This window comes from Pecten maximus, chromosome 5 (genome assembly GCF_902652985.1).
Source record: "Pecten maximus chromosome 5, xPecMax1.1, whole genome shotgun sequence".
In the NCBI taxonomy this organism is placed as follows: domain Eukaryota; kingdom Metazoa; phylum Mollusca; class Bivalvia; order Pectinida; family Pectinidae; genus Pecten; species Pecten maximus.
In genome coordinates, this window is record NC_047019.1 from 17,378,250 (window position 1) to 17,391,331 (window position 13,082).

The 13,082-nt window shown below is 35.9% G+C and overlaps 1 protein-coding gene across 1 annotated transcript; it reads left to right on the forward strand.

Moving 5' to 3' along the window:
* Positions 1–859: 859 nt before the first annotated feature.
* LOC117327356 lies at positions 860–13,082 on the forward strand. Its single transcript, XM_033884294.1, has 2 exons — positions 860–1,005; positions 9,969–13,082. Exon 2 carries the CDS (start codon positions 9,983–9,985, stop codon positions 11,366–11,368), a length of 1,386 nt encoding a protein of 461 aa, XP_033740185.1. The 5' UTR covers positions 860–1,005; positions 9,969–9,982; the 3' UTR covers positions 11,369–13,082.

The window sequence follows — 13,082 nt, forward strand, 5'->3', positions numbered from 1 at the left end:
AATATATTACAGCTTCACTTACGTAATTGTCATAGAGGTGTTATTTGCAAGGAAAATATTCGTGATGTCTCGTGACCGAGGCAAAACATCTGTAATAACTGAACATGCTGTCCTCTACTTGGTTTCTATCTCAACAAATGGCGGTAAGAACAAACTAGCTAAAAGGGAAGCAGTGTCAAAGCAGCCATTACGAAACAAAAACAAAGTTTTTGGGAAAGACGAGAAAAGACAGGATCCCAAATCTAGACGCCTTTTATGACATACATGGTACGGTGACAGCAGGTATTAATGACACCGGTTTATTATCTAATAAGGAACAATATGATTATTAGAACTAAATGATACACCATGACGAGAGATACAGCGCCTGACAGCTCACGATGTTGATATAGTGGTCTATTTTTTAACATTCATGAAATACACAGTACGATGGAAGTCCTACACAGAGATAACCCAGATTCCAGGATATTTGTCGCATTTTAACGTCAGCTAAAATAAGAAATCAAAATTTACAGACAGTCACAATTCCCATCTACCTAGCTAGTTATTCCCCCGCCGCATCGCTTACACTCGGCGACTATTTTAACTTAAACATTTTGTGCATTATTGATGGTGGACTTATCTCCCTTGGACTGTGACTCGATTGCAACTGAAACCCGTCAGATTGATTTGTATTAATTCATAGCAACATATTAAAAAGACATTATAAAGGCGTAGGAAACATACTGTACCTACACAGTAAACCCCACTGCTCTCTCTCGGTAAAACGCTCTCTACAAAGATAATAATGTGTTTTTGTAAATCTCAACATTCCGAAGTTTTTGTTGGTTATAAATACACATTTTGGGAAAACCTTTCGCTTCGCGGTTAAAGACCCCAGACAGAGAGCAGATTAATATGCTGGCCCTGTTTTCGGTTTGGCTTCTCCGATTATCTGTTTCTAACAAACAACGAGGTCAAATACTACACAGATGGGAATAAGCAAGCATGCATGACTAAACAGAGGTAAGAGTGTGTGGGCCATATAATTTCAATTTATATATGAGGAAAAGGTATGCCCATACATTACACGTGCATCACATTATATTGTAGATGTTTTATGAGTTGTCTTAATTCCTTATACACTGTTTGACTGAGAAGATTACGTGGTGAGGAAGAGGGTTATTCAGTAGACAAAGTTAATATAGATGTTTGGATAATAATCAATAATTATGGTCGATACTATGTTAATGCGTAGCTGAATTAATTGGATTACGTGGTTTGTTTCTATAAATAGCCACGTCATAGCTATAGATGCTCTACACTGCAAGAAGAGCCCATCGCATACTTAACGGATTCAACCAAGATAAATCCCTTCACCGAATTTCAAAAGAATTTCACTGTTTATCAAAGAAAGTTCATTCCATAAACAGCGCAAGAGATCCAAGATATTACTTCCAAAATAATAGTAAAAAAGTATAAAGTTCCCAAAAAAGCTAAGAGGACTACCAACAGCATTATTTATTGGTAACCAGTTATAATAGAGTTTGAGATAGATGGGTATGTTTTGCTATCCGGAGAGATACTGGGAATCTATTTATGAGCGATATGATTATGGGCGTTTAGCGTTAGGTTTAAAAGACCATATTTGATACAAAAATTAGACTGAATCACATAAAAACACCTATACATATATACATATGTGTATATGGATGTGCAATATACTATATGTACTGTATGTACACTTCAGAAATAATAGCATTACACTATATATGAATGAAATATGAAATCGATACGGATGTAACATAAATAGCAAAAGTTTGGCTGCAGATATACAGCCATTACCTTATATAAGTGGCTATCTACACTGGCTAGCTATATCATGTACAGTGTAACTTTAATTTAAGACCAGTTACCATGACAACTGTACAGGTACCAATGATATACCTATGGTAAGCTGACTTACTACCAACCTAACATATCACATTAATCAGAATGGTAATCAAATGGATGCAAATACTGTAGGCGGATACTTAAATGATGGTCAAAAATGTATTCGGATTCTATTTTGATGGGGATACTAATATGATATGACTGAGACAGTATATAACAATTCTTAGGCACTACAGGACAGCATAGTATGAGTTAAGGTGTATGTAATTACTTAAAATGCGACTACACATGGACACGATCGATATATGATATATGTCAGACAGACGTTATATTGATACTGATCTCGTTAAATTACTATATTTAACGATTACATAACACGAATACAATTTAAATACAGAGGACGATATACACATTGTCATATATTCCAAGTATACAAGGAAAATTCTCGGAATCAGTTTTAATAGAACTGAAATTATTTCCTCGAGTATTGTATAACTAAAGCAGGGTATTAATCATTTGATATTCTGAAGAGGCTGGCTAGGTAAACATCCAGCCAAACAGAACCGGTCCTAACTCACAATTCGGGGCACAAATTGTGTCCTTTGATCAGGAAGTATTGGCGACCTGCAGCGTTCTCTGTATTGCATGAATCGCCTACCCAATCTGATTGGCCGAAAGGCTTAAATTCAATAAACTATTAATAAAACTAAAATTGACGATCTAAAGACAAAATACATATTATATATGGACCTGCATGCATTAAAACAACATGGCTTCCAAAATACCCACACCACACACGTGTCACTTGTTCCGTGAAATGGAGGACATTTGTAAGTCATCGTTTATTTCTTGGTTTTCCTTCCAAACATGCCATTGGTTAGATATCATTGAGTGTATGTAGGTCAAGCTAGTGCACAGCGTTTTTATTAAAGATACAAAATCTTCTTTAATATAACATTGTAAGGGTCGTCTATATAGGATAATAATGTTGAATTTCAAACACGATTTTATAAATATCGCAAAAAATAGTCATGTCAATATACCAAAATTTCTAGTATGGCAATGTAGTTTCTCAAAATCACCAATAATTTGCTGTAGATGCTAATAATTTGTTCTTTGCAGTAACTTTGTCACACAAATAATGAAACCTGAAAATCGCCAAGCTGTTATGCTTGCAATTAAAAGTGTCTATAGCACAATAAAGGAACATTTGTTTGACCATATTTGAGTTTATGTACTATAAACACTTATTTTGCTTTGACATTGAAATACCAATGACGGCCATAAATAATATTGCACAAATATGAGTTTTATTGTTTTGTTGAAATTTACAAATAACTTATCAAATTTCATGTCAACAGCAAGGTTAGCCATGATACTATAAGTTAATCAAGTTACTTCTGTTAAACTGCACAATAGTAGGAATTTATAGGCTTGTAAAATATCACTGTTTTGACTTGAATTGCTGTTTATTTATGCCCCTTACGTGGACACACAGTGCAGATGTTACCGTGTCACAGACACAGGGTTTCATTTCCTGGTTGTGTGAATATTTAATCATTTGTGGAAGGCGGGCTCTGATAAGTTACATGCGTTACTCAATATATGCACACAGGTTAACTGTTGAATAAAAACATACGGTTTATTATTTTCCTGTTTTCAAGTGTCTGGCCTGTGACAATCCAACTAAATTGATTGATGCAAAATGTTTATGTCTGTATATTTTATTATGTATATTTCTCATCGTTGTCACATTTTTTCACGAAGTTATATCACGTTAGATTGCCTCATTTTAAGTAACCAGTGATAATTGTCTTAATTGACTTTGTGGTATTAGCATATCCAATGTATAAAGTAAATATAAATGTCTTTATTAATGTTATTTTATTTTAAAGATGAACGACTGTGCTTATTTTGACAAAGCGGATATCTAAATATAGAATTCTGTTGAAGTATCTTGACAAAGGAACTTGTATATAGTGTGCGTCCCGTTAAAATGAACTTGTGACACTTACACAGTTGAATACCATTTGCCTTAGAATAGAAGCAGGCCCACACATCGCACACATATAAAGACCAATAACAATGAAGGGTATCCAATTTCTCTACAGTAATACAGTCACAATCTCCCTTTTGTATTTCAAGGTTAATTACGTAAGCTTGTACTCGTGTCCTATTTCAGAACGGTGAACACTCCTTTGCAGTTTTATTAGCTCACCTGCCCGAAGGGCAAGTGAGCTTATGTCGTGGCGCGGCGTCCGTCGTCCGTCCGTCGTCTGGCCGTCCGTAGGTCCGGCGTCAACTTTTCCATTCAAGCAACTTCTTCTCAATAACCAGATACCTAATATTGGGCCTGTAGCATGCTGGGGTGAAGGGCTACCAAGTTTGTTTAAATGAATGACCTTGACCTTCATTCAAGGTCACAGGAGTCAAAAAGGCTAAAATCTTTAAACGACTTCTTCTCAATAACGAAGAGTCCCAGATACCTAATATTTGGTCTGTAGCATGCTAGGGTAAAGGGCTACCAAGTTTGTTCAAATAAATTACCTTGACCTTCATTCAAGGTCGCAGGAGTCAAAAAGGCTAAAATCTTTAAACGACTTCTTCTCAATAACCAATAGTCCCAGGGAGTTGATATTGGGTCTGTAGCATGCTGTGGTAAAGGGCTAATAAGTTTGTTCAAATGAATGACCTTGACTACCATTCGAGGTCACAGGGGTCAAATATGCTAAAAAAATAAACGACTTCTTCTAAATAACCAAAAAAATCCAGGGACTTGATATTGGGTCTGTAGTTTGCTGGGGTGAAGGGCTACCAAATTTGTTCAAATTAATGACCTTGATCTTCATTCAAGGTCACAGAAGTCAAAAAGGCTAAAATCTTTAAACGACTTCTTCTCAATAACCAAGAGTCCCAGGGAGTTGATATTGGGTCTGTAGCATGCTAGGATAAAGGGCTACCAAGTTTGTTCAAACGAATGACCTTGACCTTCATTCAAGGTCACAGGAGTCAAAAAGGCTAAAATCTTTAAACGACTTCTTTTCAATAACGAAGAGTCCCAGGGACCTAATATTTGGCCTGTAGCATGCTAGGGTAAAGGGTTACTAAGTTTGTTTAAATAAATTACCTTGACCTTCATTCAAGGTCACAGGAGTCAAAAAGGCTAAAATCTTTAAACGACTTCTTCTAAATAACCAATAGTCCCAGGGAGTTGATATTGGGTCTGTAGCATGCTGTGGTAAAGGGCTAATAAGTTTGTTCAAATGAATGACCTTGACCTTCATTCAAGGTCACAGGAGTCAAAAAGGCTAAAATCTTTAAACAACTTCCTCTCAATAACCAAGTGTCCCAGGGACTTGATATTAGGTATGTAGCATGCTAGGGTGAAGTGCTACCAACTTTGTTCAAATGAATGACCTTGACCTTTATTCAAGGTCAAAGGGGTCAAAAAGGCTGAAATCTTTAAACGACTTCTTCTCAATAACCAAGAGTCCCATGGAGTTGATATTGGGTCTGTAGCATGCTGGGGTGAAGGGCTACCAAGTTTGTTCAAATGAATGACCCTGACTCACATTCAAGGTCACGTCGATCAAGTATGCTTAAATCTTTAAATGACTTCTAGTGAATAGCTTAAGTGCCGAGAGACATTATATTGGTCCTGTAGCATGCTTTCAAATAACTGCAGGATCCATATATGAAAAGATCACTGCATTGCAGGTGAGCGATTCGGGCCCATTGGGCCCTTGTTTTTGGTATTTTGTCAACATAACCTTTTTTAAACTAACATATGGATTAGTTACGTCAGTTCAACTTGTGCTATCAATAAATTCAATAATGAATCCTACATTTATATGTTTTTTCCCGAAAGAAGTAATTCTTGTTTATCTATTGAATTCGCCACTTAAGGATTGACCACTATTTTACAACTACAACTTAACATATTTGAATTGATATTGCTAAGATAAAAGACTAAATGGATGTATTTCAGCTTTTTGTTTATATTTATCATAAAACTAATTGTAAGGTCCAAAATAAGGTATCAACAAATATGATTTTTGTTGTAATATGAATTGTGTTGTTATACGAATACAAGTACTTTATTTATTGTAAAACAGATACGAAACAAGTTATATCAACTAATAATAACCATTCATGCTTGTTTTCTCGGTAGAAGTGCGCAATGGGCCCTATTGTAAAAGGAAACGTGTTCCTGGAGAAAATCCATGATTATGACCACAACTACAGAAGAATACACAGTTTGATATGTGTTTACAAGACAAAAGTTAAATATCTTACGCTAATACAATTCCAAAAGTTTAATAAATAATCAATAACCTCCCAAAGAAATTCTATCGTACTGTGTCTCTATAGTTGTTGATCTTTTGATGTAAAATAGATATTTAACATTTTGGAATATATGTGTGTGCAGACAGGTTATCCGGCTAAGGTCTGTACGATTGACGTGGGGTAAAGTTTAAGTCACAGATAATCCGGCTTCGTTCTGTAGGATTATCATGTGACTAGGTTTGAGTCATAGATAATCCGGCTTCGTTCTTTAGGATTATCGTGTGACTAGGTTTAAGTCACAGATAATCCGGCTACGTTCTGTAAGATTATCGTATGACTAGGTTTAAGTCACAAATAATCCGGCTACGTTCTGTAGGATTAGCATGTGACTAGGTTTGAGTAATAGATAATCCGGCTACGTTCTGTAGGATTATCGTGAGATTAGGTTTAAGTCACAGATAATCCGGCTTCGTTCTTTAGGATTATCATGCGGCTTGGTTTAAGTCACAGATAATCCGGCTTCGTTCTTTAGGATTAGCATGTGACTAGGTTTGAGTCACAGATAATCCGGCTACGTTCTGTAGGATTATCATTTGACTAGGTTTGAGTCACAGATAATCCGGCTACGTTCTGTAGGATTATCATTTGACTAGGTTTGAGTCACAGATAATCCGGCTACGTTCTGTAGGATTATCATTTGACTAGGTTTGAGTCACAGATAATCCGGATACGTTCTGTAGGATTATCATTTGACTAGGTTTGAGTCACAGATAATCCGGATACGTTCTGTAGGATTATCATTTGACTAGGTTTGAGTCACAGATAATCCGGCTACGTTCTGTAGGATTATCATTTGACTAGGTTTGAGTCATAGATAATCCGGCTGCGTTCTGTAGGATTATCATTTGACTAGGTTTAAGTCACAGATAATCCGGCTACGTTCTGTAGGATTATCGTGTGACTAGGTTTAAGTCACAAATAATCCGGCTACGTTCTGTAGGATTGTCGTATGACTAGGTTTAAGTCACAGATAATCCGGCTACGTTCTTTAGGATTATCATGTGACTAGGTTTAAGTCACAGATAATCCGGCTTCGTTCTTTAGGATTATCATGTGACTTGGTTTAAGTCACAGATAATCCGGCTTCGTTCTTTAGGATTATCATGTGACTTGGTTTAAGTCACAGATAATCCGGCTTCATTCTTTAGGATTATCATGTGACTTGGTTTAAGTCACAGATAATCCGGCTACGTTCTTTAGGATGATCATGTGACTTGGTTTAAGTCACAGATAATCCGGCTTCGTTCTTTAGGATTATCATGTGACTTGGTTTAAGTCACAGATAATCCGGCTACGTTCTTTAGGATGATCATGTGACTAGGTTTAAGTCACAGATAATCCGGCTACGTTATTTCTGCTGAAATGTTCATATGAAGTTGATCATAATTACTTTTCATTGTTGAGTGTATTCGTATTAGCCGTCTCGAGATGTACAGAAAGCAACGTTTTTGTTACATAGAAATCGATTATCTAGTATCGTCTATGTAATAATGTGTTTGTTTGTAACACCTCTACACGTGTTAACAATTTCTTATTTAATTATATTTCATTCATTGATGTAGCGAACAGATTGGGCGCAAGTTATATTTCAACTTTACAAAGGCATTATCTTCAATGAATCGTACATACAAGATGATGAGAGAAAGCTCTATATCACATTACGAACCACAAATAACAGATTAGTTAAATAACAGCTGATATTCTTTATATCTATGATATCAACCCATTATACGTCATGGTAAATACAGGTCTATAAAATATTTAACAGCCTAATGTCATATAACATACTAATAATTGTATATACCTGTATATGAAAGTAAAATTGATGCAAAGTAAAATATATGCTATCAAATTAACCAATCCATGTGTGATACTAATTTGTGGTAGCTAATTCACATGCATGTCATGTCTTTGGGAGATATACTTACATGTATGGTTGACATATATTAATAGTATTCGTACTGTGGCTTGTGAATTCAAGTTAAAATGTGATGTTATAGACTATCTAGTCTTAATTTCTTAGCATATTTTTAAGTGCAATGTCTACTTAGATTTTTTTTATTTCGATATCACCCAAACTAACATATTTGATACTAGTAAACATCAGAAATGCATCTGTAAATATTGTTTAGATTTATTCATTTTACAACAATGTTGCGAAATAAGTTTATCAACCTCATAGCAATCACTCCTGTTAATACGGATGAAGCAACCGAGGGTATCTTACTGTGGGAGGGGACCAAATACCCGGAGAAAACCCACGTGGTCGGAAAGATGACCCCATAACTTTTCATATCCGATCGGGGAACCCCGGCCGCCTAGTTAACTGGTGAACGTGTTGTCACGAAGTCTGTCGGCCACCTAGCATTGTGTTTCTAAAGATATAGCTAGACAATTCACTGTTTGTTAGTAAATATGTCTCTCAATTACATCTATCCGTCATTCTTGTTGTCGATTTTATCGCTATTTATGTTTATGTTTCATACACTATTCAACACATTAATACATATCTATAATTAAGCGTAATAAGATATCAACCGCCATACGCATTCATACCAGTAATTGGGCCAAGTACCATATACCGGGGAGTGACTAGGTTAAGCCGTTTTATCTAAATTGAACAAAAAATTACCTAGATCTGTTAGCCGTTTTATCTAAACTGAAAACTACCTAAATCTGTCTACACAAATATGCACTGGAGATTTCCTAGAATCTGAGTCACAGATGTACACATATTGATTATTATATAATGTTACTGACGATCCGCCAGTTCGGAGAAACACGTGGCCTTAACATCAGTCAGGTGATGCAGGGTGAGTAGACAAAGCAAATAGGAAGGATCAGATTCTTGGATAGTTTGATTTTATGTTGATGGAAAGTACATGGATAATAAACAGTGTAATAATAGAAAAACGAAATACAGTATACCATAAAACGACAAATTGGGAATCTAAGTTGATATGATGACAACATCTGGTAAGATAACTTAGCAGTCATGTTGTAATTTACGCCAATGTACATATTCAACATCAATTGACAAATTGCCGCACTAAGATAACTCGGAGACGTTTTCAATGGAATAATAGGAAAAGAATTAATAGTTTTGCCGAAGGGAAATTTCAGATTGTTTAAGTAACGTACTGCGTTACCTCATTAGTATTCCATGACACGACGACAAGCGAGAGACAGACAGAGAGACAGAAGAGAGAGAGGGAGAGGAAGATTTTTTTTTTTTAAATATGTCTGTGCATGTACCGATGATTACCACATAAAAACATGATAGGCTGATAACATCCCGATAGTGTTATCATCAAGTATCATCCACAGGAACTCAAAGCTTTGCAGATGGGGGTGGTTATGTTTTTTAACCCTTATGGGGTAGTCGAGTACGAAACGTGATTAACGATTTATCACGTTCATTTACAGCATTTATTGAGTTTACCACGTTCGTATATGGAGTTCATATAAATTAATAAACTCGTTAAATGACTTCAATATTATGTGATAATATCAGTGAAATATCCGCTATCTACCAATAATTTTGTATGAAAATATATAATAGTAGTAAAACCCCATTATTTTGAAGTCATTAAGGTCTACTTTATATAGAATTTTTAGTTTTGCAACTAAATATTTACTATGAGTTAAGCAGAGTCTTGAGTTCGAGATTTATAAAACAGAACTGGTTTAGTATTTCCTTTTCAGTTTCATTAATATTTCACTCTTCATTAACTTTTTTTCTTTTCCAGAAAATGAAGGCAATATGGAATCTGAGTTTATCAACAGCCTTGAACCTCGAATGATTATTGACATCCTGTACGAACAGGAAGTAATAACACAAGATGAACACCTTAACCTTAACGATATAGATATTCAACAGAATGACAGGAGGTGCCAACTGCTGGAACTTATAGCCACTCGGGGAGAGAAAGCATTCACTAAGTTTAAGCAAGCTATTGCAAAGATATCAGAACTTTCGGCGTTATCAAATGAACTCGAGGTCGTCGATTATTGTGACTTTAAGCAGACATATTCATCTAAACCAGAACTCACTAATTTGTCAAAGAAACGGAAAGAACCAGCTTCAAGATCGTCGCAGAAATGGAGAAAGAAATGTAGAAAAGAACATGAAAGTGAGGTGTATAAAACAAAGAGAAAACAGCTTAAAAAGCTTCTGAAATCTGATATGGTACCAAGACCAGTGTCTTCAGAACGAAAACAAATCAAATATGTGGAGTCAGCATTTGACAAACTTGCGGACATGTACAATAATGGACAGAGTAGAGAGTTTGCTTTGGAATGTGTCAGCCTAAAAGAAGAAAGGCCACAATGTTATGATACGTTGTTTACTGTGGCATATATGCAGGTCTTGTTTGCTCAGCTCAAGTTAGATTACACAGGGGAAAAGACATATCTTGCTGAGGCAAAATCACTTATGCCAAAAACTAAAGATCCAATGTATTCACAGTTGCTGGTTTTATCTCCACAAACAAGGAAGTATCTCTTGCAGAGAAAGTTTGAGAAACTGCAAAAATTAATTGATGACAGGAAAATGATTGTTCAGTCCAACCCCTGGCATTGCACTGGAAGGGGTGCAGCTTGGGTTTACTACAACGAAGGAAGAGCTAAATCGTTACAGCTTGATATGATTACCGGTGATGCAGAGACAAGCTGTGTGTGGATAATGCGGGAACGCATTATGGAAAGTTATAACCGATCTCTAGAACATTTCAATGAAGAAATGGGCCAGGATAGAATTTACGGTGCTGCAGCTGTGAAGTTTCAGCTAGTAGTGTTACTGTTAAGATGTGGATGTAACGGACATGGCATGTGTCGCAAAATTAACCTTTCAAAGAAAGATGCAACCACGGCAGACTTTATTATGGAACAATATGAAGGCTCGAATACTATATCGTGCCCGATTCTTGAAATGTACTTTAGAATTGCCAATTGCGATCGAATGTTTAGAAAAAATCTTAAACGTGATGCATTAAAAAATGCTGAACGTGCGCTCGTGCTAGCAAGAGATAACATGACGGAGTTTGTTCAACCAATACAAAATCGTATTGACTACCTTCGACTCCATACGCGTCAGTTCGAAAGGCCATTGATCCCAGCAACAGATGTCTCAACAGAGTCCCCGTATTAAAATACAGTGACAGACACAACGAATAACCAAGATAGACTTTTGATTACCAGGATGGTTTATAAGTTTAATAAGATTCGAGTATAATGACAAAACTTGCTATGATTAACACCATCAAATGAAAACAAATGAGGGCGTTATGATAAGGATTACTTATCAGGCCGACAGTGGCATACAGAATATAGATGTGGAGTACGGTTAGAATTTCTTGGGGATGTTGTTTTATCTTTTTACTTTTTTTCAAATATAAAAGATAAAAAGAAAAGCTCAAACTTCAAGAGGATGTTAATAGCGTAAAGAAAAGTAACTTTTGATATATTAGTAGAAAAAGCCACACAATAGCTTATTTATTCAATGGAACACAATCACTATTTTTCGGAGACGGAGCACAGTTGTGACTTTAATGCAAGGCTGTTAGCGAGGTATCTGCTCTGACCATGAGTTGGTACATGTATTTATTTTGAAAAATGAACTAGGATAGAATAAGAAATGAATGAATGAATGAATATGAATGAATGAATGCATATGAATGAATGAATGAATGAATGAATTTTGTGATGGAGAAGGTTGCATATGTGATGATGTGCTTTAGATGGATACATACATGTGTTATTTAGTGGGAATCAAGCAGATTATGTACAAAGCGGATATTGTGAGAGGTTTGTAGATTTCTGTTTCCCAGCAAGTGTTTTAAGCTACACGTGTACTTGTAATACTGGAGTTTTTCTTATTATCCTTTTTGTTAATAATTTATATCTCACCTGCCCGAAGGGCAAGTGAGCTTATGTCGTGGTTCGGCCTCCATCGTCTGTCCGTTCGGCGTCAACTTTTTTTCTTTTAGCAATTTCTTCTCAATATTCATGGGGCACCAATACCTGATATTGGTCCTGTAGCACGCTTAGGTGAAGGGTTACCAAGTTTGTTCAAATGAATAATCTTGACATACATTCAAGGACACAGGGGTCAATTTGGCTGAAGTCTTTAAACGACTTTTTTTCTCAATAGCCAAGAGGCCCAGGGTCTTGATATTGGGCCTGTAGCAGTCATGGATAAAGGGCTACCAAGTTTGTTCAAATGAAACACCTGGACTTACATTCAAGGTCATAGAGGCCAAAAAACCTTAAATATTTAAATTAATTGTTTTCAATAAACAAGAGATCCTGGGAGTGGTTAGGCCTGTAGCATGCTGGAGTGAAGGGCCACAAATGACAAGTTTATTTAAATGAAAGACCTTGACCTACATTCAAGGTCGCAGGGGTCGAAAAGGCTTAAATCTTTAAACAAAGATTGTTTCCATAGTCATGAGACCTGCTATTAGGTCAATAGCATGATGGAATGAAAGACTTTAAACGATATTGACATGATAAATCTAACCTACTCTGATATTTGAATAAAGTGGTAATAAGCATAGTTTCTGCATAACCGGGTGCGCGATCCAGGCCCACATGGCTTCTTTTTTTTTTTTTTGATATTATTATACATGCTGAGAAGGAATCATTACAATGAAATCAAAATGTATTTTCTTTACATAGAAATACACATAATACTTCAACCATACAGCATTAAAGCTATATTAGGGCATCACTATGTCCTTCTAGTGTTTAAGTCTTTATCGGTGTTGTTTATGTATCGATATGTTCATGTTGTTGTTGATGTTTGTTTTCTTAGATGAAAATAAATTCAAGACTTTGAATAAAACAGATATTGTTTGCATTAA

Excerpts from the sequence above, each read along its gene's own strand:
- LOC117327356 (XM_033884294.1), top strand. The coding sequence starts at position 9,983 with ATGGAATCTGAGTTTATCAACAGCCTTGAACCTCGAATGATTATTGAC.